Source organism: Maylandia zebra, linkage group LG6 (genome assembly GCF_041146795.1).
Source record: "Maylandia zebra isolate NMK-2024a linkage group LG6, Mzebra_GT3a, whole genome shotgun sequence".
NCBI classification, from domain to species: Eukaryota; Metazoa; Chordata; class Actinopteri; order Cichliformes; family Cichlidae; genus Maylandia; species Maylandia zebra.
In genome coordinates this window covers 13014979-13040204 of record NC_135172.1, presented here as the reverse complement: position 1 = coordinate 13040204, position 25226 = coordinate 13014979, and the positions used below count along the sequence as shown (strand labels likewise).

At 44.6% G+C, this 25226-nt stretch overlaps 1 protein-coding gene, 1 long non-coding RNA gene and 2 other non-coding genes across 4 annotated transcripts; 1 reads left to right on the top strand and 3 right to left on the bottom strand.

The window, feature by feature from the left end:
* Positions 1 to 2833: 2833 nt before the first annotated feature.
* trnas-cga (transfer RNA serine (anticodon CGA)) lies at positions 2834 to 2915 on the bottom strand. Its single transcript has one exon. It is a non-coding gene; the product is annotated as a tRNA-Ser (tRNA).
* A 575-nt stretch (positions 2916 to 3490) lies between these two features.
* trnag-ucc (transfer RNA glycine (anticodon UCC)) lies at positions 3491 to 3562 on the bottom strand. Its single transcript has one exon. It is a non-coding gene; the product is annotated as a tRNA-Gly (tRNA).
* A 1500-nt stretch (positions 3563 to 5062) lies between these two features.
* LOC143418960 (uncharacterized) lies at positions 5063 to 11535 on the top strand. The gene is made up of 3 exons (XR_013098906.1): positions 5063 to 5081; positions 5584 to 5639; positions 10562 to 11535. It is a non-coding gene; the product is annotated as an uncharacterized LOC143418960 (long non-coding RNA).
* A 168-nt stretch (positions 11536 to 11703) lies between these two features.
* LOC112433787 (leukocyte elastase inhibitor-like) lies at positions 11704 to 24708 on the bottom strand. Its single transcript, XM_076885376.1, has 12 exons — positions 24687 to 24708; positions 24525 to 24592; positions 24110 to 24268; positions 23701 to 23822; positions 23455 to 23607; positions 23395 to 23401; positions 20990 to 21107; positions 13113 to 13255; positions 12654 to 12731; positions 12419 to 12508; positions 12167 to 12347; positions 11704 to 12039 (listed from the first exon to the last, which is right to left on the bottom strand). Exons 1-12 carry the CDS (start codon positions 24706 to 24708, stop codon positions 11816 to 11818), a joined length of 1365 nt encoding a protein of 454 aa, XP_076741491.1. The 3' UTR covers positions 11704 to 11815.
* Positions 24709 to 25226: the final 518 nt, after the last annotated feature.

The following is a 25226-nucleotide window of genomic DNA, read 5'->3' as shown; positions in this document are numbered from 1 at the left end:
TGTGCCAGCGAGGCTTGTACTTGACGCGTGGCAGTCTTCTGGCAGTAGGTGAGCCAGTCTGAGTGTGGTGCAGCCTAGCAGCTCAGTAGGTAGAGTGGTGGCCCCATGATCGGAAGGTCGGGGGTTCGACTCCACTGAACGGCTACCCTGAGGTACCCCTGAGCAAGGTACCGTCCCTACACACTGCTCCCCAGGCGCTGCACTGGTGGCTGCCCACTGCTTCACTGGGTGAATGGGTTAAATGCAGAGGAATTATTTCCCTATGGGGACTAACAAGCTCACTTTACACTTTACTTACTTTTACACAGTGTCAGCGTTCTTTTCAGTCACTGGGCGACAGCGTGCTAGATGAGTGGCATTCCAACTCTTTCCATCACTCAGCAAGAAGGCATTCAAGCCTTTGGCTTTTGTTACTGTTACAGGAGGGGTAAATCTGGGATGTCCTTTGGGAACATGGTGGGGTTTCCTTATCCTCACACTCTCTCCTGGTAGAAAAGAAGGTTTCCGTGCGTGACGCCTACCATCAGTGTAACGTTGCATTTTCAATTGATATTTCTGAACTGAGTGACGTGCAACGTATCCAGTGGAGACACAGCAGGAGGCAAAGGGAGTACATCCAGTATAGTACGCATCTTCCTGCCACACAGGAGTTCTTAGGGAGAGGGAAGTAGAGGGAAGTAGTTGCATGCGGTGTTGCACAGTAAACTTGAAGCCAATCCAGCACAGTCGCCTTCCATGGTTTCGACTGCTGGATTGATGTCTGGATACAGGTGCGGAGGGCACGATGAAACCGTTCGATTGCTCCGTTTGCAGCTGGGTAGTAGACAGATGTTCTGCTGTGGGAGATGCCTCTATTCTGGAGGAATGAGGTGAACATTACAGAGGTGAACTGTGCACCATTGTCAGTTATGATGTTCTCTGGGTTGCCATGACGACTAAAGACAGATGAGAGGAACTGAATGACATCATCAGTAGTAGCATAAGGTGAAAAGGCAAGCTCAGGCCATTTGGAGTAGTAGTCAGTCAATGTTATGACGTATCTACAAGCAGGTATTGCAGTATCAAAAGGCCCAACAATGTCAAGACCAAGTTTTTTCCACGGTCCATCAGGCAGTGGGACGGGTTGGAGAGGAGCAGGATTAGTATGTGCAGTTTTGTCATTGGACTGGCAAAGGAGGCATGAGGTTATGGCAGACTGAACTTGTGAGTCCATTTTTGGCCACCAGTAGAGATCTCTTAATCTTTGTTTTGTGCGCACAATGGTGACTTTCATGTGCCAGCGCAATCAGTTTAGGTCTCACTGAAAGTGGTGCAATGAGCCTTGAGCCTCTGAGAACATAATCACTTAGGGTTGAGAGTTCATTACGGATTTTGTAGTAAGGTGCAAGCGTGACATCAAGTGCTTTGATTGAGGCAGGCCAGCCACTTTGTATTTGTGAACGCAAAGCAACCAGTTCAGGGCAAGTTGAACAGGCAGAGTCAAAGCCCGCAACTGGAAGTGAGGACATGGCAGCAGAAACTTGGGCTACCATTTCATGATCTGAATCTGATGTGGAATGGGAAGAAACGGGCAGGGGCAGGCGAGAGAGACAGTCAGCTGTATAGTTCTGAGAACCTGGGCGGCAAATAACATCATAGTCAAAACACAGGAGGCGGGCAGACCAGCGGGCGATGCGCATGCCAACCCTATTAAACCCTTTGGTGCTCAGCAGCGTTGTCAGAGCTTGGTGGTCTGTCCGCACAGTGAAACGTCGGCCCCACAAATACGTTCTCCATTTCTCTGCAGCCCACACACAAGCATAAGCTTCTTTTTCAACAGTTGAGTACTTTTGATCTGTTGCAGACAGTGTGCGGTAAGCAAACGCCACAGGTTTTTCTGTGCCATCAGGTTGCACTTGAGCAAATACAGCACCAAGCCCATAGTCACTTGCATCAGTAGAGATCACAACACGCAAGGCAGGGTCAAACAGTGCCAGTGCAGGACTATTCACCAGGAGTTTTTTTACTTCTTCAAAGCTCGCTTGTGCACCTGAAGTCCATGTGAAAGTGTTCTTGTCGTTAGCACAGCCACACATAGGGGCTACAACAGTTGCAAAGTTTGGCAAAACCTGGAGTACCATGACACCAAGCCCAGGAAGGATCTCAAACTGAGGGAACTGAGGAGGATTAAAGGGGCAGCACAGCAGCGTTTTGGAAAATAGTGTAAAGGCTTTTCAGGAAGCTTTTAGGACGCTGTGAAAATACTGAATTTGAATAGTGGAGGCTAGAAGTAGTGAATGTATCCTTCCTCTCTATCATTGGATGGAGAGAGTGTACAAAGGCCGGCATAGTGGGTCTGTGGCCACTCTTGCTTGCACTTTTGCGTGTCCGTCAGCCAGCTGTGGAGAAGAGCAAAGTTTTTACATGCAAAGAGCTGAAGTGAAAAGCAGTGCTCCAAACAATGAAATGTGTCCACTCTTTGTGCTTTTCATGCAGTAATGTTTGATGTTTGAAGCTATTTCTGCTGTTGTCCCATTCCCGGTGAAATCCGCTGTCCCTCCAATCCCGATCCTCTTGCAAAGCAATCAGCATTTGTCAGACGCATCAGTCATTGGCGGTACTCAGACAGGATCCTGGATGACTACACGTCTGGGGTGCCTAAGAGAGCAATTGAAGGATGCCATGTTTACTGAATATGTGCCTAATTTTGTCAGGACATAGCTGGGTCCATTGCTTCTGCGTGCTCTATTTTCACAAGCAAAGGCCTGGCTCTTTCTCCTGGCACCTTCTCAGGTGATCTCCATGCCGTGGCTTCTTCTCAAATCAACGTCTGGACTGCCGCAAAACAGCTGACCGTTGTCGACAGGATTCGAACCTGTGCGGGGAGACCCCAATGGATTTCGAGTCCATCGCCTTGACCGCTCGGCCACAACAACCACATTTGGTTTTGGAGCTACATACTTGAAAGACATACGTCTTCCAAGTCCTACGCCACACGTCTTTCAAGTAGGATGTGCACAACAACGGCCACGCTGGATTGTAAATGCGGTAGCTGCATGACTTTGGTGAGAAAGCTTGTGGTTTTGCAGTTCCGTGAGATTGGTGCAGCACAGCTGCGGTTGAAGCTAGCTGGCTGACATTAGCTTGCTTGTTTGCATGAACAGTAACACACACAGCTGATGATTTTGCCACCGCAAAGAGCTGATCAGTACATGGTTAGTAAAATGTTATCTTCATTCCAAACATTCAGCACAATATTTAAAGTGGGACTGGGTGTCTTTATGAAGAAGTAGCGTGTCCAATCCCAGTGTCATGTAAGAAGGTATAGGTATGAAGTGATGAGAACTCAAAGCCTGTGTGAACAGTGTCTTTCCACAGCAAACGGTAGCAGCGAGGCCGATGAAGAATGCACCTGGCCTGACATTGTAAGCCTTTGCAGAAAGAGCGGAGAACGTTTTTAGTGTAAAACAGTACGCAGCCCACATGCTTGAACAGCACTGCGAGAAGCAACTGCGATGGCCGGGAATCGAACCCGGGTCAACTGCTTGGAAGGCAGCTATGCTCACCACTATACCACCATCGCTGTGAAAAACTGCAACATCACTGATTCATTGTCCGGCTTATGAAGCTTTCAGGACAATTAACAAGGTGGGCATTGGGATTACTCGCTTGTCAGGTTCTAAACTGGTCAAAAGGTGGATCACTAAAAAGACTAGTGCTCTCATGCAACTGCACATTTAATCTCATCAGCTAAGCTTCTTTGCTACTCAAGTGTGGCCTCTCACGCATTTAAACTCTTGTGTGATTTTTAGCACCTTGAGAGTCGCAATGGTCACGCGAGTTCTTCAGGTCACAGCAGACAAGGTGCGAATAGGTGTGAATCTGTCTTGGGACGAATCTGGGACGAGGACGTCTTTGGCTCCTCTCTCAAGTTATTGGACTTTGGCAAAAAGGTTTCACGCTTAATTAAAAAATGAGAGCAAGTGTCTGTGTCCCGAATACAAAGTGGGAGCTGGTTCCACAGAGAGGGGCCTGAAAAGTGATGGCTCTGCCTTCCATTGTACTTTTAAATCCCCTCGGAAGACAGCAGTCTGAGAGCAAAGCACTCTGTTGGGATGATATGGCACTGTGAGATCTTGTAGACAAAATTGGGGGTGATTATTCAAGACCTTGTGTGTGTGAGGGCAAGTATTTGGATTTTTATTTGGGATTTAATTGGGAGCCAATGAAGAGAGAAGTCCATATGGGGGAAATATACTCTCTCCTTCCAGTCCCTGACTGTGCTCTGGATGCAGCGTTTTGGAAAATAGTGTAAAGGCTTTTCGGGAAGCTTTTAGGACACTGTGAAAATACTCAATTTGAATAGTGGAGGCTAGAAGTAGTGAATGTATCCTTCCTCTCTATCATTAGATGGAGAGAGTGTACAAAGGCCGGCATAGTGTGGTACCAGAGCAGGGCTGTGTGTAAAGCACAGCCAGGCAGCTGAACACTGTATTGTTCTCTATTTTGTCCTCTTTGAGCGGGAGACGAGCCACCACAGCTGGCAACACCTGTCAGTGAACACATTCAGGATGAAGATGGGCCACACGTCACGAAGCTGCCAAATGCCTTCATGCTCTATCTCAAAGAGCAGAGGCCAAAGGTCATTGCTGAACTCAACATCCCTGGAAGTGCAGCTGGAAATGCAGTGGTGGGACAGAGAGTAAGTGTGTAACTCTGCATACTGTTAATGTTGTCTGCTCATGTTTTTGCATGTGTCCCAGCTGTCCTGTAGTTATGTGTAGTAGCAGTGCTCACAGTGTGTTCTTATGATCTTCTGTCCACAGTGGAAGTCGCTTTCAAACGACCAGAAAGCCAGATATTTCAAGCAGGCTGAAACAGAAAGACAGAATCATGCTGTTGTAGAGACCCACCTTTTAGCACATCCCAGCACACCCACTCACTTCACCAGATGCACCTTGTTTAGTTCTCACCTTTGATTGGGTGTGGTGCTTGTCCTTGATTGCACTCACCTGTCACACATTATATGTCACACAGTATATAAGGACTGCATTCACTTTTGGCTCACTCTTTCCGCACTTCCACACGGGGCGGCAGCTGAGGTGAGGTTCTGTTTGGGTTTTTATTTTATGTATTGTTTAAGGCCCTTACTAACCTGCTTGACCCTCATGAGACAGAGCATTTCAAATATCATGTCCTTCTTGATCACCTGAAAGTAGACCAAGCTAAACTGTTAGCTATTTCCTTTTCCTATGCTCCTGACCCATACACTCAAGCCATCAAAGCCCTTGATGAGCGTTATGGGCAACCAAGACAGCTGGCATTGAAAGAGCTAAAGAATATACTGGAACTGCCTCCTATCAGAGCAGGTGATGGTCAGATCCTTGATAATTTTGCTCTTCGAGTACAGGCTTTAGTTGGGTTGCTTAGCACTATGGGAGAACAAGGACGTGCAGAACTAGACTGTGGCTCCCATGTCGATCGCTTGTTAGTGAAGTTGCCTGCAGAGCATTTCAGTCGCTTCAAACGGCATGTTTACAGGGAACAGGGAGAAATGACGTATACCTTGCCTTTGTTCTCATCCTGGTTGCAAATGGAATGCAGGTGTCAACCAAAGAAGGCCAGTCCTGTTCCATCCTTCAACCAGACACGACCTGCCCGTAAGTACGCTTCTCCACTTACAACAATATTACATGAAGCAAATACATCTGATGATTCTGTACATGCAACACAGCCGATCATGACAACTAAGGCTACATGTGCATATTGCTGCTCACCAGAACATCACATTAGTAAGTGTCCTGGGTTTATTCAGAAGACAAAGGATGAGAAAACAAACTGGATAAAAGTAAACAAACGGTGTTGGCGTTGTGCTAGGAATCATCAGGCCGCAAAGTGTGACCTGAAGAAAGCATGCGCCACCTGTATGGGACTACATCTCCAGATCCTATGTGATGTAAATAAGAGCTCTAAAACTGACACTCATCCTGTAGTGAGGACGCTATACTTTGATAGACCTAGTGATTGTCCTAGTGTCCTTTTAAAGGTCGTGAAAGTGCTCCTGCGAAATGGCAAAAGAACCCTTGAAACATATGCAGTACTTGACGATGGCTCCCAGCGTACCATTCTTCTGACATCAGCTGCACAGCATCTCAACCTAACTGGGGAAGCAGAGAGATTATCACTTAGAACGGTCCGTCAGGAAGTTGAAACTATTCATGGTTCTTCCGTAAGTTTCAAAATCTCACCCATCGCACACCCAGAGAAAACCTACACAATTACTAATGCCTTCACTGCAAATCACCTAGCACTTTCAGACCACACCTACCCTGTATCATCTCTCCAACGGAGATACAAGCATCTTCAAGGTATCCCATTACCCATTATTAATAAAGCAGCGCCACTCCTGCTCATAGGCTCAGATCATACTCACCTCATCACGCCTACTGCTCCATTGAGACAGGGACCATATGGGTCTCCTGCAGGAGTTAAAACCCAATTAGGATGGACACTTCAAGGCCCGATCACAGATTTTCAGCCCCGGAGCAGTACAGAGCATGTGCAGTGTTTGTTTACATCTCTCAGTTCATCTGCAGATGTACTGCGTTATCATGTTGAGAAGCTATGGCAACTAGACACTTTACCTGAATACAGTGAGAAATCTGTGATCCGATCAAAGCAAGATCAACTGGCACTGGAACTCCTTGAACAGGCCACAAAAAGGGTTGAGATCAATGGTGTTAATCGCTACGCCACTCCTCTTCTTCGGATGGCAAACTTTCCTCCTTTGAATGTCCCTCCAAATGTAGTCATGTCTAGACTCCGCAACACTGAGGCTCGGTTAGCTAAAGATCCTGGCAAAGCCATGTCTTACAAGGATCAGATTTTGAAATTGGAGCAAGCAGGCTATATAGTCAAACTTAGCCCAGAGGAGATGCACAATAGCAAAGAAACCTGGTATATCCCTCATCATATGACAAGTCACAACAATAAAGATCGCATAGTCTTTGACTGCTCTTTCACATTTCAAGGTCAGTGTCTCAATAAGTACCTATTGCCAGGACCAATCCTAGGCCCAACACTTCTTGGTGTTTTGTTGCGTTTTAGGCAACATTCAGTAGCAATAAGTGGCGACATCAAAGGCATGTTTCACCAAGTCCGTCTTCTGCCTCCTGATAAACCACTCCTCCGATTCCTGTGGCGTGACATGAACAAAGCAGCTCCCCCTTCAGTGTATGAGTGGCAGGTACTCCCCTTTGGCACGACCTGCAGCCCTTGTTGTGCAATCTATGCACTGCAGAAACATGTGAAGGAATATCAATCTGACAAAGATGTGCAGTCTTCAGTAATGCAGTGTTTCTATGTTGATAACTGCTTGCAGAGTTTTCCATCAGCAGAGTTAGCTCGAACACTCCTAGACAAATTAAGAAACCATCTATCAGAAGGAGGCTTCGACCTTCGCCAGTGGGCCAGCAATAATCCTGTTGTGATTAGCCATCTACCATCTGAGGTAAGAACGGCAAGTAATGAACTTTGCCTGACTGAAGACAAGCCATCTGGCCCACATGAACGCACATTAGGATTATTGTGGAATTGTGAGACTGATTTGTTTGCCTATAAATACAGAACTCTAGCCTCACACCCCACCACAATGCGTCGTATCTATGCAGTACTTGCTCGTCTGTATGACCCCTTAGGCTACTTACTCCCATTCACAACACGCGCCAAAACCTTGGTGCAAGAGCTATGGAGAAAAGAGAGAGATTGGGACGACCCTTCCCTTCCACACGACCTCTTAGAGGCATGGAAGTCCTGGGAAGAAGAACTTTGTTATCTCCCACAAATTGCCATCCCACGTTGCTATACTTCTAAGGAAATGGATGTTTCTACCACAGTTCGAGACATTCATATCTTCTGTGACGCTTCAGAGCGAGCATATGGTGCTGTCGCATATTTGAGATCAGATGATCTTGAAGGCCATGTAGAACTGAGTTTCTTGTTAGCTCGCTCACGTGTTGCTCCTAAACGGCATTTAACAATACCCAGACTGGAGCTATGCGCAGCCCTACTAGGCGCACGCCTCTGTGAGCTCATACAAACAGAACTCACCTTACCAGTCAGGACTACCACCCTTTGGTCTGACTCGACAACTGTACTTCACTGGCTTCAGTCAGATTCCTGCCGTTTCAAGGTATTCGTAGGAGCCAGAGTCTCAGAAATTCAAAACCTCACAAACAGTCAAGACTGGAGATACATCAATTCAGCCACAAATCCTGCTGATGATGTTACGAGAGGTAAATCCCTGAAAGAGTTCCTTAGCCCAAACAGGTGGACTGAGGGTCCCTCGTTTCTGCATGAACCTCCAAATAACTGGCCCACAGTTACAGATCTCCATCCTGATGATGATCAGACTGAGTTAAAGAAATCCTACTTCTTTGGTATTGTCAGTATACCCTCCCATACATACACACCCAGCTTCAGAACGTATCAAGAGCTATTGGATTTCACGGCTCATTCACTCTCCAACCAAAAGGGTAACATTCCTTCTGCAGCTGATTATCAAACAGCAGAACAAGAAATCCTTCGTCAGGCACAACTGGACAGTTTTGGTGAAGATTTAGCCCGTTTACAGTCAGACAAACCCCTCTCATCCAACAGCCGTCTATTGTGTTTGTCACCAGTGTTGTGCAGGAATTCTGGACTTATCCATGTAGGAGGCCGACTACGGCAAAGCCCAGACTTGGAATTGAATGTCATTCACCCAATAGTACTTGATCCTGCTCATCCAGTGACCAAACTGATCATACAAAATTATGATGACAAACTGCATCATGCTGGTTCAGAAAGACTTTTTGCTGAACTACGTCGGAAATTCTGGATTCTCAGAGGAAGGGAAGCCGTACGCAGGCATCGGTATAGCTGCGTCGCATGTCAGAAATGGAGAGCACAGCCCATCATTCCAAAAATGTCAGACTTGCCTGCTGCTCGTCTTAGGTTATTCAAACCACCTTTCTACTCCACAGGAATAGACTGCTTTGGACCATACAAGGTCAAGACAGGCCGCAGATCGGAGAAAAGGTGGGGAATAATATTCAAATGTCTCACCACTCGGTGTATACATCTTGACCTCCTAAACAGTATGGATACAGACTCCTTCCTCATGGCCCTCCAACGATTCATTTCTCGACAAGGAACACCCCTGGAAATTATATGTGATCAAGGAACTAACTTCAAAGGAGGAGATAAGGAACTACGGGCAGCTTTTAACAACCTTGCTCCGACTCTACAGCCGGTCCTGATGACTAAAAGAATCCATTTCAAATTCAATCCCCCGCATGCACCCCATTTCGGTGGAGCCTGGGAGAGGGAGATACATTCTGTGAAGAATGCTCTGAAGAGAACCATTGGTGCACAGATGGTCACTGAAGAGGTCTTAAGAACAGTCCTAATTGAGATTGAAAGCATTCTTAACTCAAAACCCCTAGGCTATGTATCCTCAGACATTGCGGACATTGACCCCGTAACCCCAAACCTTCTCCTTATGGGCCGACATGATTCATCACTCCCCCTGGTATCCTATTCTGATTCTGACCTCCTAGGCCGACGACGATGGCGACATGCACAAATATTGGCAGATCACTTCTGGCGACACTTCATAAGAGACTATCTACCATCCCTCCAAAGAAGACCCAAATGGCAGAAGGAAAAACCAGATCTCACATTGAACTCTGTTGTCATGATTATGGATTCACACCTTCCACGTGCCCTTTGGCCTGTAGGAAGAGTGACACGCTTGCTGAAAAGCCCAGATGACCACATCAGAACTGTGGAGGTCTTAGTACAGGATAAAACCTATATCCGCCCTGTCTCCTGTCTGATCCCCCTGCCCTCGCTTCCTGACGAAGACTGATCCTGATCATATCAACATATTTCTCACTAGAAATATGGGGGCGGCTGTTGTAGAGACCCACCTTTTAGCACATCCCAGCACACCCACTCACTTCACCAGATGCACCTTGTTTAGTTCTCACCTTTGATTGGGTGTGGTGCTTGTCCTTGATTGCACTCACCTGTCACACATTATGTCACACAGTATATAAGGACTGCATTCACTTTTGGCTCACTCTTTTCTGCACTTCCACACGGGGCGGCAGCTGAGGTGAGGTTCTGTTTGAGTTTTTATTTTATGTATTGTTTAAGGTACTGAGTAACTTAAATCTGTTTTCTTTCAGCATTGGCAGTCCATGTGTGTCTTTGTTTCCTTCCTTTTTTGCCTTATTTATTTGAGAATAAAAGGAGTACCCTGAAAATAATTCTGCATTAGATGGCTGCTTTTCTTATTCTAACCGGATGAGCCCATGAAGCTGATTGCTTCAGCCCTGAACCTTCCTCCCTTCAAAACACATGCCAAAGAGCATCCAGCCTGGTCGACCAAAGAAAACTATGCATGTCCAAAGTGCCAACATGCAGTTCCTACATGTGTGCATCACTGCACTGAATGATGAAACAGTCACTGCACAGAGTTTGTATCAGCTAATGAAAACTCTGTGTTTGTTTTCCTCATTGGACTCCCCTGTTGCAGCCCTTCAGTTCCAGACAGAGGAAGCCTTTGTCGCAGACAGTGAGGAAGAACTGCTGTCAGTGCTGGAAGAGCTCGACCCCCTCCCCATCACTGCGCAGTCTCAGCAGCCCTCACCCACCCCTGCCTCTCCTGTAGATGCCTCTCAAACTGCATCAGTTCAACCCCGAGTTGAATTATTTCAAGACCGAGATGAGCCCATCTGTTTTGCTGAAATCCAAGAAGACATGTGGTCAGTGCTTGACTACCTCCCCGTCTCTCAGCAGTCTAATGTGCTCTCCTCTCCTCATTCACACAACTACTCGACTCCTAAACAAAATCTCATCTGTCCTGCTGATTCCCCTCCATCCAAACTGGCGTCCTCCCCTGTTGCATTCACTGAATTGCCGTCAACAACCCCCATCTTTTGCCAACTAATGAAAAACAATAATTTCATAGACGATTGGACTGATTTCAATTGAATTAAACTGTTACTCCTGTTATTTCAACATCTGTCTTTGTGTAAATAAATGAAAAAACAAACAAAAGATGCTTCTGTCATAAGTTACAGCAGGATGAAACAACCTTCATGTAGTTCTTGTTTTTAACACTGCAAACCTTCTTTAGTTCTTTTGTTTCCTTTCATATTCAGCACACATCTGTCAGTGTCCACTAACTGTCAGGGAAAAGCCAGATAAAAACACTGTGGGGTCTTTTGGGACACGTGCTCGTTGGGTTTACTCATAGATATCAGAAATGATCTGTTCTGTATTCAAAGGATACACGAAGGACGTTTGTATTAAATGCAATATAGCGACTGATCATATGCTGCTTTCTTTGGGGGCTTTTCACCACCATGTTACACAAATCCAGTTTCTAACTGAAAAGAAAATCCTTCACCATTTTCTAATCAAATTCCCTGGTTTCCCATGTCAGAGATGTCATGGCTGAAAGGATCATCGCATATTGAGCTCAAAGCTAAACTCTTGTGTAGGGCCTCTTTCCATGTTGTACCATTCATTTTAAAAAGTCCTGGTAACAAGAGACAGAGGTGACTTGATGTATTACAGTTACTTCCCAATTTACAGAAATGATGTGACTTCTGACATTTTCCTAGCAGGAAATGTGCTACTGTGGGACACTGAAAGAATAAACAGCAAGGCACGTTTTGTTTTAATAACTTTTCTTTACTTCATTTGTATGAACTAGGTTTACCTTACAAAATCTTATACTGTATATAATGTTTTATGTTTAATTCATGTCAATGTCAGCTCGTGTTTACTCGGGTGAGCAGTACCGGCCCACAAAGAGAATGCTCTTGGTGGGTTTATGTCGGATGAAGAAGATGAAGGGATGGTCGGCAACAAACTCAGCGGGAATCGTTATAGAGCGGACTTCCATGTCAACCCCAGTGGCAGCAGCAGCCTCAGCTCCTTCATTTACATCCACCAAAGCCTTGTGGACAACTTTGGACACTATCAGGTCATTTGCTGGAGACATTCCTAGTAGATGAAGAGCCCAGAAATCAGTTGTGTTTTTTTCTTTACCAGATGATGTTTTGCAGTTTTTGTGCTCTCAATATAACTGTATAATTGATTCAGTGTGTCTCATTGGTGCAATATTTCTCACCAGAGAAGTCTCTCTTGTAGATGTCAAAAGCGTTCTCCATTCCCATGTTGGTCAGGATTTTCTCCAAGTCATACTTCTCCTCCATCTTAAATCGAGGGAGCTTGACATCAACCTCGTTGGGGCTCATCATGTCTGGGCGAGTCCAGTCCACAAAGTTCTGATAGGTCAGCTCCTTCTCCAGCTGTGTGGATACAGTGTCACTAGCTTGTCTGATTGAAACTGGACATTAAAGTACTGGTAAGTGCATCTTACCTTTTCCAAGCCTGTGGTATCATCTTCTATGTCATTAGGCAGGAATATGAGCATGCTGAGGTCATTTCCTTTATACGGCATCTCAAGAATCTGTCCAGAAACATTGTTTTTATTTATTACTCCATCAAAGATGATCTGACTTCCTAATCTAGAAATTTAGGCTGATATTTGTAAAAGACAAGTTTTAGATCATGCTGGTGAAATCCTGTAATAAGCTGAAAGTGATGGATGTTACCTTGCAGTTGGCCTCAGGAATGGTCGCAAAAGGAAATTTACTTTTCTGCTGCATCATCTTCACCGGCTTAGTGTCGTTCTGAAAAATAGGGGAGACAAGAGAAATGTTTTTTTGTGTTTAGTCTCAAAATGATCTCAAAAAGTTCTGTCATGGTTTTATTCCAGCCATTGAGTGGATTTGGATGTAGAGCACACGTCACAACACAACTTGTTCTTGTTAGCCGAAGTTTGTGATGTGCTGTTGTTTGAGATTTATTTGAGAACTTATTGGATATTACATGAATAATAAACTGCATTGCATAACTGCATAAAGTTGGAAAGTGATCGTCCTAAAAGCACGATTTTATCCCCTCAGAGCTCCAGGCTTTATGTTCTCATTCAGCAAAGTCCACAGCTCGTTTGTAGTATGACAGATCAAAGTATAACTGCACCATCCTATGCTGCCTTTCTGCACTGTTACCTTGTTCAGTCGAAAATGCACATCAGCAGTCTTCTCCTCCTTAAACTGCGTGTTCCAGCTGCCCTTGAAGTAAATGGCATTCACGAGAACCAGCTTCGTCAGGCTACCCACTGCATCCTGGCTTAGCAAGTCCTTGATTTTATCTGGTAAAAAGGATTTATGAAAACTATTAACTATTACCAAAGATGCACTAGTTACTGTACAACATCTTCAGCTATAAAATCAGAAAACAGGGCAACAGCAAGATGGTTTTTATTTTAAAAAAAGGGGAAAAAGCTTTATGATCAGTATAACAGGGAACAAAAAACAAAAATTCAAGCGTAGGCTTGAAGCCACTGAGGTGGTTGTTAGCGGGGGTGACGCGATGCTTCTGGTATGCATGAATTAATTAAACAGTCCAATAACTCCAGCAGTACTTATCTTGTCCTTTTTGGTCTTTGTTCCAAACATTTTAAGATAAAAGCGCAGCGGTCACAAACGTTTTGCCTTCTTATGATTAACAACACACCTGACGCTGATTACGTGCGTCCACCTTAAATACCTTACATAAACCTACCATACAGGAACTTAAAAAGGTGGAATCCTCAGTGGTGCTTGGTGCCACACCCTCAGGGACTTTAATGTTATATAAAAACACTGACAGCTCAATATCTGCCTCAGTCACTCTCCCTGATCCAGCTGAGTCACCAATAGGAAAAATCTGCTTTTCACAGGAACTTGGTAACAGCAATAAGAGAATACGTAGTTTATTCCAAGAAGATATCGTCTCTCTCCCATATATAACATCTTATTGGAACCGATATGTTCCAGATATCAAGTGGAAGACAGTCTGGATGGTCCCCCATAAATATTTGATTGTAAATAAGGTGAAAGAAGTCTCATTTAAAATTCTACATAAATGTTATCCAGCCAGTCACTACATGGTCAAATGTAAAAGGGACATAAATACTAATTGTACTTTCTGTGGGGATCATCCAGAAACTGTGACGCATCTTTTTTGGTACTGTTCTTTTACACAGAGATTCTGGAAGGAATTTAGCAGGTTTGTTATTGTCCATATTTTAAGAGAGTTTTCTTTACGATGGGAAAATGTTTTATTCTGTTTGTTTAAGTTCCCCAAGAAGTATGAGAAATGTTTTTTATGATGAATTTGTTCATACTTTTAGCTACATTTTTTATCCATAAATGTAAGTTTACTAACAAAACACCATATTTCTGTCATTATTTTTTTTTTTTTTTTTAATGTATTTATTTATGCAAGTTTCAAAATTTTTTTACACATTCACAAACAGCGGGACAGAAGAACACAGACAATAAAGACAATAACAACCAAAAAAAAACAAACAAACAAACAAAAAAAACAGAGCAACAAACCACACAACAGGGTACAAGGCCAGCACTTATTAAAAACAGCAGAGAAGCAAACAAAGCAAGTGGTATACATGTCAAACAACTCACAATCTAGTGAGTCCAATCCACAAGATCAAATCCAAAGATCGCTAGGAGGAGCTGATAACAATCATGCAAAAACAGTTATGGGCAACAGCTCAGAATGAAAGCAGTTAAAACAATGTGGTCAGGACCCAGGGCGTGGACTGTCCTTCTTAATGTGGTCTATAAAGGGCCCCCATATCTTCCTGAACTTCTCCATGGAATCAGACGTAGAGAACCGAATTTCTTCCAGGTATAGACAGGAGACCATCTCCTCGAGCCACCTCTTGAAGCAGGGAGGGGAGGCAGATTTCCACTCCCCCAGAATCAAACGTTTGGCAATCACCATACCAAACATGAGGGCCTGTTGAACAGCAAAGGGAAGTGCCAAGGAGTCGCCGGAGCAGCCCAGGATCACCATAAGACAGTCAGGATACAGTTGCCTATCATAAACAGTGCTATAGAAACTAAAAATACTAGTCCAAAAGGCTGTAAGCGTAGAACAGGACCAAAAAAGATGCCCAAGAGTACCGTCCACAAGTTTACATTTATCACATTTGGGGGAAACGTTAGGAAAAATCTTGTTCAATTTGGTTTTGGAATAGTGCAGTCTATGGACAACCTTAAATTGAATTAACTGAAGCCGGGCGTTAACAGAGCATAGTTTTATCCGACTTAACACTTCAGCCCATAGATCGTCAGAGATAACCAAACCAGTGTCCCTTGTCCAAGCCTCTTTAATATGGCAAGAGGGGGCTGCCAAAGAAAAAAGGTTGACAAGCCGAGAAATTAAGTGTTTTGAGGTGGGAGGTTCGTTCATCATATTGTAAAAGACATGCTGTATGGGGATGGTATCTAAATTTGAGAATGCTTGCTTGACATAATTCCTAATTTGTAAGTACCGAAAAAAATGACTTGTAGGGAGATTGTACTTTGTCTGAAGCTGAGCAAAAGAGGCAAAATGATTGTCGATATAAAGATCCTTTATAGCAATTAACCCTTTGACAGGCCATTGTTTGAAAGCAGCATCCATTGTACTAGGCGTAAAGCTAGGATTGTGGCAGATCGGGGCAAAAGTTGACACTACCGGGAGGTTCAAGATTCTCTTAATTTGATTCAATATTTTTACGGAGTTGCAAAGAATAAAGTCATCACATGCACTTTTAATAACCGATTTTGAAAATAAGATAGCTGGCAAGGATGCTCCAGTGTGCTCGATAGCAGTGCTAAGCTCCAATTCGAGCCATTTAGGGCTGGACCTGCATCCCACAGCATCACCAACTATAGGCAGATTCCAGAAGACCCAGGCTCTGGCATTACAGGCCCAGTAATAATGTCTGAAAACTGGAAGGCCCAGACCACCCTCGTCCGAGGGCTTTTGCAAGTGAGACTTCGAGATGCGGGGGGGCTTGTAGGCCCAAACGAAAGGCATGATAATGGCATCCAACGCTTTGAAAAAGGAAGACCTGAGAAAAATAGGAACGTTCTGGAATAGGTACATGAATTTAGGGAGCACAACCATTTTGATTATATTGATACGGCCAATCATTGAAAGTGGGAGAAGTTTCCACCTATCTATCATACACTTGAGCTCATCAGTTAGAACCGAATAATTAAGCCTGAAGAGGAGTTTTGAGTTCCTAGGGATGTTAATACCCAGGTAAGAAAAGTAATCCTGGGAGACCTTAAAGGGCAAACTAGACAGGAAATCAGGGCCCAGACCAGACGACAGCGGCATAAGAACAGACTTCTTCCAATTTATGGTGAACCCTGATAGGTGGCCAAAGCTGTCAATCAGCTTAAGAAGTGGAGGAAGGGAGATCTTTAAATCTGAAAGAGCCAATATGATATCATCTGCATACAGACCGATGGTGTACTCTGACGTGCCACAATTTATACCAGAGATATGGGAATTGGCTCTGATGGCAATGGCCAACGGCTCAAGAGCTAAAGCAAAAAGCATTGGAGAGAGGCAACAACCCTGCCTTGTCCCACGGTGTAAGAGGAACGGGAGCGACCTCTCATGGTTGGTAAGGACCGAGGAACGAGGGCAAGCGTAAAGCAACTTAATCATATTCAAAAAATTCGACCCAAAACCAAATTTTTCAAGAGTAGCAAACAAATAACTCCATTCCACTTGGTCGAAAGCCTGCTGGGCATCGAGTGAAATCAGCGCAGAATTGGGCAGTGTCGTTGAGTACATCGCATTTAAGAGACATCTAGTATTAGAAAAAGAGAATCTATTGGGGATAAAACCCGATTGGTCAGGATGAATTATAGAGCCTATGTGCTTATTTAACCGGTTGGTTAGGACTTTAGCAATTATCTTTTGGTCTGAGTTGAGAAGACTTAGGGGACGATAGGAAGAAACATTAGTTTCGTCTCTGTCTTTTTTCAGGAGGAGACATATATGGGCATCGTAGAAAGAATGAGGGAATGAGCCGTTTAACACTGCGCAATTTACCATCCGAAGTAGCAGGGGAGCGATAACGTCAATATGTGTCTTATAAAGCTCTATCCCGAAACCGTCCGGACCACATGCTTTTCCATTAGGAAAGGAGCAGATTGCATTTCTAATTTCCTCCAGCGTAAAGTCTGCATCGAGTAAGCCCCGTGCAGCCTCAGGAAGAGTCGGGATGTCTAAAGCATTAAGAAAATTAGTGATTTCAGCAACTGTGGCCGTAGTACTAGATGTGTATAACTGACAATAAAAACTGCGAAATCTGTCATTTATCTGCTTGTGATCGGACAGCAACTGGCCAGTTGCAGAGAGAATTCTGTGTATCGCCCTTTCAGCTTGAATGCCCTTCAGCTGTCTGGAAAGCACCTTGTCAGCCTTTTCACCAAGCTCAAAATGCTTCTGTTTTAATCGACGAATACAATTCATGACCTGCTCCCCCAACATGTGGTTGTAGTCATATTTCAATTTGAGAATGGTATTAAGTGTGTCAGCAGCCCCGGTATCGCGATACTTCTCCTCCAACACAGACAGCTCTGCCTCAATATTAGTACGCAGCCTGAGTTTGTCCCTCTTCTGAGAAGCTTGATAAGCAATAATATGGCCTCTAATAACGACTTTAAAGGACTCCCACAAAACAGAGTCTGAAACTACACCATTATCATTAAATTGTAAAAATTCTGCGATTTTAGTAGATAGGTAAACCGTAAAAGAGTCATTTAGATATAAAGAGGGGTTAAATTTCCAATTGTATTGGGGGGTATATAGGTTGAAGTCAATTACCGTTGAGAGAGGTGCGTGGTCCGAAACTAAAATACTGTGATAAGTGGAACTAACCACTTTCGAAATAAGCCTGGAATCAATAAGAAAATAGTCAATTCTACTGAAGCTGCCATGGACAGGGGAGAAGAAAGAGTATTGCTTTTCTAACGGATGCTGGTGCCTCCAAATGTCAACCAAGTCCAAAGATTTAGTAAGAGTATTGAGTACAGAAACAGCTCTCAAGGTTGGGGCCAGGGACGCAGAAGACCTATCCAACAATGGATCGAAATAACAATTAAAATCACCACCGATAATGATATTATGGTCATTGTATTGTGAGACAAGATTGAATATTTTACTAAAGAAGTCAGGGTTGTCAAAATTAGGGGCATAGATGTTCAAGAGGACTACAGGGGTGGAGTTGACTGTACCTGTAACAAGTATGAACCTCCCACCTGGATCACATATCTGAGTTTTGAATATAAAAGGAATAGTTCTGCGAACAAGAATGGCAACCCCTCTCGCCCTGGAAGAAAAGGCGGACTGGTACACCTGTGACACCCATACCGATCTTAATCGCCTCTGCTCTGAAGGTTGGATATGGGTCTCCTGTAAAAAAATTATATCAGAAGACAGAGATTTTAAATGCGAAAATACTTTACCACGTTTAAGAGCTTTGCCCATACCCCGACAATTCCAGGTTGTAAAAGTGATGTGGCTCATCCCCATCTTAAGTGAGTGGATGGTGTACGACGATGTGGAAGGACAAAATGAAGGCTTTGAGGTGTGACAAATAAAGAGCTGGCACTTACATCAAAAAACAAAAACGACACATATTTAGAAACAAGTAGACCCCCCCCCCCCCACCCCCACCCCCACCCACCCCACAAACCGCAGAAAAAAAGATAGCGGAACACCCCCAATATCCAACAGGGAGGCAGCCGGGAACCAGGGCCAGCCTGACTGAACACTAATACTCAAAGAAAATACCGTGGAGCCCCGTGCGCCCCACATATAATCTATTTAACAAACATGAAAAACAAAATTGTGCACCAAGTACGAAAGATCCAACTCAAATATCTAGATGGATATAAAACTTTAACCGTTGCAACAAAACTGCAAATATGCAGAAATGAGACAGAGCATACAGAAACATGTGCATATTCCCAATATCACAACGTAACACAAATACTGTAGAGGCAAAACCCAATAGGCAAAATAGGCACTGTACACCGTTTCAGTGCGGGAAAGAGATGAACTCTACAGTATGTAAATCACAGTATGCAAACCAAAAAAACCTTTATATTGCGCATTGATCAGCTGAGGACAAAGATGTTGGATCAAAACATTCAACATAGCTGGGTAGAGAACATTACTGCAGAAAATGCGCGAATATGTAAACATGTCGTGAAATTAGTAAGTCACTTGTGAATTATTATTCATTTGCAGAGCCAATGGAGTCAGCAAACCGTGCAGCTTCCTCCGGCGACATAAAAGTCTTCGATGTGTTGTTATATTCGACATGGAGCTTTGCGGGAAAGCGAAGAGAGCACTTAGCACCGGCGTCGATCAGCCGCTTCCTCACACCACCAAAGGCCTGCCGCTGCGCCGAGACCTCCGCAGTGTAATCAGGAAAAATGGAAACTCTGTCTCCGCGGTACAGCAAAGGAGACCTTTGCCTGCTGAGTCGTAGTATGTCAAACACATCACGGTCGTTGTGGACTTTAGCGATGATGACACGTGGCCGTTCATTGGGCTGTGGCTTCGGTCTCAGGCTACGGTGGGCTCGGTCTATTTTTATCGGCCTGCTGAAGTTCTCACGACCCAAAAGTTCTGGAAGTAGGTTAGCAACGAAGTCGGTAGGGCTGCCTTTCTCATCCCCTTCCTTAACTCCCGCAATCCTCACGTTGAGTCGGCGAGAGCGCCCCTCCAGATCGTTGACTTTAGCTTTGAGGAGAGTGTTAACCACCTGTAGCTCTTTGCACGATGCTTCCAGCGCTGCTAATCGGCTATCGTTAGCGGACATAGCTTCATCAAGGTCTTCAAACCGGCGCTCAGACTCATGATATTTCTTCTGGAGAGAAGTTAGCGTTGCATCAATTGCATCGAGACGGCCCTCAACCGACTTCTTCAACCCGTCCACGAGCGAGGTTATTTTGGAAAGCTCAGCTCCATGGTTAGCGATAGCCGCTAATATGGCATCATTACCTGCCGCCGACTGGCTCGCTTTGGACGTATCCCTCTGGCACTCATCTTTCTTCGGCATGATGACAAAAGATCGGCTCCGACAGTCCGCGAAACAGATTTTAAAACTACCCAGCTAGAAATAAACTTAAAGTGCAACTTTATGAGTGAGAAGGCACGGAGAGCACAGAAAACACGTCTACTCCATAGCTGCACACGAGCGCCCCCCATTTCTGTCATTATTTTAAGGATGTGGAAATGTACATACAATCAATATCAGACTCCACCAACACAAAGGCTCTCAAAACAATACATGTATGTGTATTCTTATAATTGTTACCTTTTTCTTTTACTCTTGGCTTTTTGTGTTCATGTTCTGTTGTTTTGTATACTTCATCTGTTCGTATGTTGTATACTCATTGTTTGTTAAATAAAGTTTAAAAAAAAAAGAAAAAACTTAAAAAGGTTACCTCTAGCGGCAACATGAGGTATCAACCCAAAAATGGCTCCTACAAAAATAATGGGATTAAGATTGTCTCATTTCCAGCAGGTGGCACCACAGTCCTATAACCCTCATAGAAAGTCCTTGTATCCTATTATTATAGATGGTAGATTTATAAATGGCCTGTATTTGTATCGCGCTTTTATAAAAACAATGAATGAATTTCCTGCTGCACTTAAGATAATATAAAGATATAGAATCAATAGCAGCCAATCCTAAATGGGCCTGAAAAATAAAAATATGTTAAAGACACAAGTGATCAAAGTAGAAGTACCCATCACATAATATAATAAGAATAGAAGAATTGGCCTGCTATTTACAGCAACATACTGCTGTGATGGTTTTATTAATAGCATGAAACCAAACAGTAAAACCCAGAGATAGTGCTGCTTAATACTGAATAGAAATTAGACTGGAAGAACTGGAAACAGAAAATAATGTGGACGGTGGACAATCCGGTAATAATGTCTCAACTGAACACAACACAACTGATCCCCAAGGATTTACAGTGGAGATCATTTAAAGTTACATTATGCTTACCTTGTGTCTGCTTCTCCACCCAGCTGTTGATGTGGACCCTGGCCTCCTCTGCATTTCCTTTGAAGTCCACAGACTCGAGCTCAGCGTTGTAATGCTTTTTGGTGCCTTTTAAAAATTCCTGGAATTGTGAAAATAAGTCACTCGAAACAGATTCAACAAACTACGGAGACTTCAATCAAGTTCAGTCACTGTGTTAAAACATTTTCAGTCCTTTGGATGCAGTTGAAGCTTGAACTAACCAGTCAGCCTTTGTCTAATAAAAGATTAAAGCAAATAGCTTGTTGGATGCCAATTTAAGTAGCCAGCATAGAAAAATACACAGATTGTGGGTAAGCTGGTTTGTAACGTTTCGGTTCAGATGGCAGCAGTTTTTGCTGACAAATGTAAGTTTTAGTATTTCTAAGTATTAATAAATTATTGTTTTACTTCTTTATATATTTCTTTATACTATTTGCAAATATTTTAAAAGTTTAATCTGCTGTGATGACTGGAACACAAAGGAGAGAAATGGTGCCTTGTCTCTTGTTATGAACTGTAAATAGCTAAGTGCTTAGAGCAGCTGGTCCTAGCACACTTCAAATCCTGTCTCCCCCCCACCCTGGACCCCCACCAATTTGCATACCGCCAGAACAGGAGCACAGAGGATGCAGTCTCCATCGCACTGCACTCTGTCCTCTCACACCTGGACAACAACAACAACACCTACGCCAGAATGCTGTTTATAGACTTCAGTTCAGCATTCAATACAATCCACCCCTCACAACTCATCAGGAAACTGACAGACCTGGGCATCAGTTCCCTCATCTGCAAATGGTTACTGGACTTCCTGACCAACCGCCCCCAACATGTCCGGCTGGATAACCGCTGCTCATCTACCATCACAATGAACACCGGTGTACCACAAGGCTGTGTGATGAGCCCTTTCCTCTACTCCCTCTTCACCCACGACTGCAGACCTGCTGATGGTTCCAACACCATCATTAAGTTTGCAGATGACACCACGGTGATTGGCCTCATCAGTGACAACGATGAGGCCGCCTACAGGGAGGAGGTGGATCGTCTGGCTGAGTGGTGCGACACAAACAACCTGCTGCTTAACACCGAGAAGACCAAGGAGCTCATCGTGGACTACAGGAGGAATGCTGACCCACATCCACCCATCCACATTAAGGGGACGGCTGTGGAGCGTGTGAGCAGCTTCAAGTTCCTGGGAGTCCACATCTCCGAGGATCTCACCTGGACGACCAACTGCTCCAAGCTGGTCAAGAAGGCTCACCAGCGCCTCTTCTTCTTGAGGACTCTGAGGAAGAACCACCTGTCCTCAGACATCCTGGTGAACTTCTATCGCTGCACCATCGAGAGCATCCTGACCAACTGTATAACAGTCTGGTACGGGAACTGCTCTGCCTCGGACCGGAAGGCGTTGCAGAGGGTCGTGAAAACTGCCCAGCGCATCGCCGGAGCACCACTTCCTGCCATAAAGGACATCTACAGGAAGCGGTGTCTGAAAAGGGCTGGGAAAATCATCAAAGACCCCAGTCACCCATCACATGGACTCTTCACCCTCCTGCCCTCTGGGAGGCGCCACAGGAGCCTCCGGACTAAGACCACCAGGTACCGGAACAGCTACTTCCCCACAGCTGTCAGACTCCTGAACTCTGCCTCCTGACATCTGACCCACGTTAAACTCATGCACTGAACATACACACCCCCACAATGGACAACTGTACCCTCAAACACACAATAATAACATGGAGTGAACCACCACTCACAACCACTAGCACTTTATATAGCCTCTGTAGAAACTATCTACACCCTCACTTATCTTAACTGCACTACTGTATAGCTCTGTGTAAATAATCATTCTGTACATTCAATAATCTTTAATCCTACAACTGTTTACAACTTGCATAGTTGCCGGGGATTCCCATGATGCATTGAGTTTTTCCTTTCCAGTCACCTTTCTCACTCACTATGCATTAATAGACCTCTCTGCATTGAATCATATCTGTTATTAACCTCTGTCTCTCTTCCACAGCATGTCTTTCTCCTGTTTTCCTTCTCTCACCCCAACTGGTCGCAGAAGATGGCCCCGCCCCTCCCTGAGCCTGGTTCTGCTGGAGGTTTCTTCCTGTTAAAGGGGAGTTTTTACTTCCCACTGTCGCCAAAGTGCTTGCTCATAAGGGGTCATATGATTGTTGGGTTTTTCTCTGTATCTATGAAGCGCCTTGAGGTGACTTTTGTTGTGATTTGGCGCTATATAAATAAAATTGAATTGAATTGAATTGAATTATCTGAGGAAGAAGCAGAGTTGGTTTGTTTCCAGCTGAAATCATCCAGGCTCAGGAATTTGAATCGATCCACATCATTTCTGCTTGAACTAGAGAACATGAGTGTCGACTTACATTTGGTCTGTGAGACACATGTCATAGTGACAGTATTTGGGTTAATATGGCATTACTCACCCTGGTCGCATTTCTTCAATATCAGGCACCAAGTTCAGGAACTCGTTCTTTGCAGCCCGCGCAAGGTAGGAGGTCTCCAGAGTGGGAACCATCGGGAAGTTTTCACAGTCTGAGCAGGAGGGACTGGAGGCACGTGAGCTGTTCTCAGGGGTCCTTTAACACAAATCACACCAAGTTAGAATCAAATAGATAACCTGTCAATAACCGTTTGCAGATCGAGGTCAATGTTCCTAAAAATATGTTTACTTCTGGCCCATGGAGCCACAGCGCGAGTCCGAGAGAGAGGGGCAGGTAGAGGAAGGGGTGAGGGTGGCACTGCTGAAGCTCGTCACGGATGGATCACGTCCGATCGGTGAGATGAGAGAAAGCTGAAGTGAAACAACAGCAGGATGAGGTAGACGTCAATATAGGAACTCCCTGATGTGACACAGAAAGGCTATTTTTTTATTTCTTTGTATTATTTCTCACCTTGCAGTCACTGATGCTGTTCACCAGCTGCTTGTATTCAGTATTGAAGGTGTGTGTCAGAAGGCGCAGGCACTACAACACAACAGGAACAAGACCGATCAGCTCCGAGCAGAGAAGGAAGAAGGCAGCAACAAGAACGCCCACTAAGCCCACGTTTTTCTCACCTTGGTGGCCAGCTCCTTCTCACGCTTTCAAAGGTGGTGCTGGAGATCTGCGAGGAGACGGAGGTGGATGTGGACAGAGTGCCGGAGCTCACGCTGGGGGACAGAGACTCACTCAGGGACTTGGTGGTGGGAGCTGTTCCCACGGGAGCCGCCTCTCCCAGAAGGTGACGGGTCTTTTCCACCTGGACGAAAGATGGGGGCGAATGTGAGGTGGGGAGAAGAGGGGAGGTTAGTCATGTAAAGTCTGTACTCTAAGAAAAAACTTTTTAGAATAGCACTTTGGTCTTTGAGCTGAAAAGTCATTTTTCCCTCTACGATATTAAACAGATTTATTTCTTTATGAATCTTTTAAGGCCCCACCTCCTGCAGCTGCTCCATCTTCTCCAGCTCCCACTGGTGCTCTAGGATGAGGCTATCTCCTCTGGGCCTCCAGCCGGCCAGGTTCTCCTCTCCACGCACATAAGCCACTGATGTGTCCAGCACCTTCCTCCTCCTCCTCTGCATCCCTGCTCAGGACATGAGCCCTCATTAGGATGAAGCTCTCCACAGAATTATGATAAAACAGCTGCCGTTCTTTAAACATGTTTCATGGCCGCTCACCTGAGCTTCCAGTGTCAGACATCTTACACAAGCTCAGCTCGTAGATCCCAGTCACTCGGTTGCTATAATGAAGCAGAAGTTTTGAACAAGGAAACTTTGTAACGAAATGCCAACGACCGCCTGTCTGTTTTCAGGGCTGTATTTGAAGCCATGCTCCAATCAGGCAAAGTTTTAAGTGTTGCACATTTCGATGGGTTTCTTTCAGCTGACATAGTTTCCATTTGGGTCATGTGGTGTTAGATACCCCAGCGTGTGGTCATAGGGTGAAGAGCCCGGACGATTAGTGGGATTTTAGGTGTGGTGTAAAAATGACGCTGCAACTTTAAAAACGTTGTTGCTTTAAGGATTAACGTACAACCATACTTGGGCTGAGTTTGACACTGGTTCTCTTCAGTAATTAAAATAGCTTTAACACATGATAAGATCAAATGTCAGCTACACTGTGACAGTCGAGGGGCCACACTCAGATATATTTATTCGCTTGTTCTCTTTGTGTGATAAGAGTTTCCATCTGAATTTAACCCCTGTGTGGGGCTGATC

Bases quoted from the DNA above. Each gene is read 5' to 3' on its own strand.
- LOC112433787 (XM_076885376.1), bottom strand. From the start codon at position 24,708: ATGTCTGACACTGGAAGCTCAG. The intron at 24,593-24,686 runs GTGAGCGGCCAT...TGTCCTGAGCAG, and splicing joins GTCTGACACTGGAAGCTCAG to GGATGCAGAGGAGGAGGAGG. The intron at 24,269-24,524 runs GCCGGCTGGAGG...TCTTTCGTCCAG, and splicing joins TGCGTGGAGAGGAGAACCTG to GTGGAAAAGACCCGTCACCT.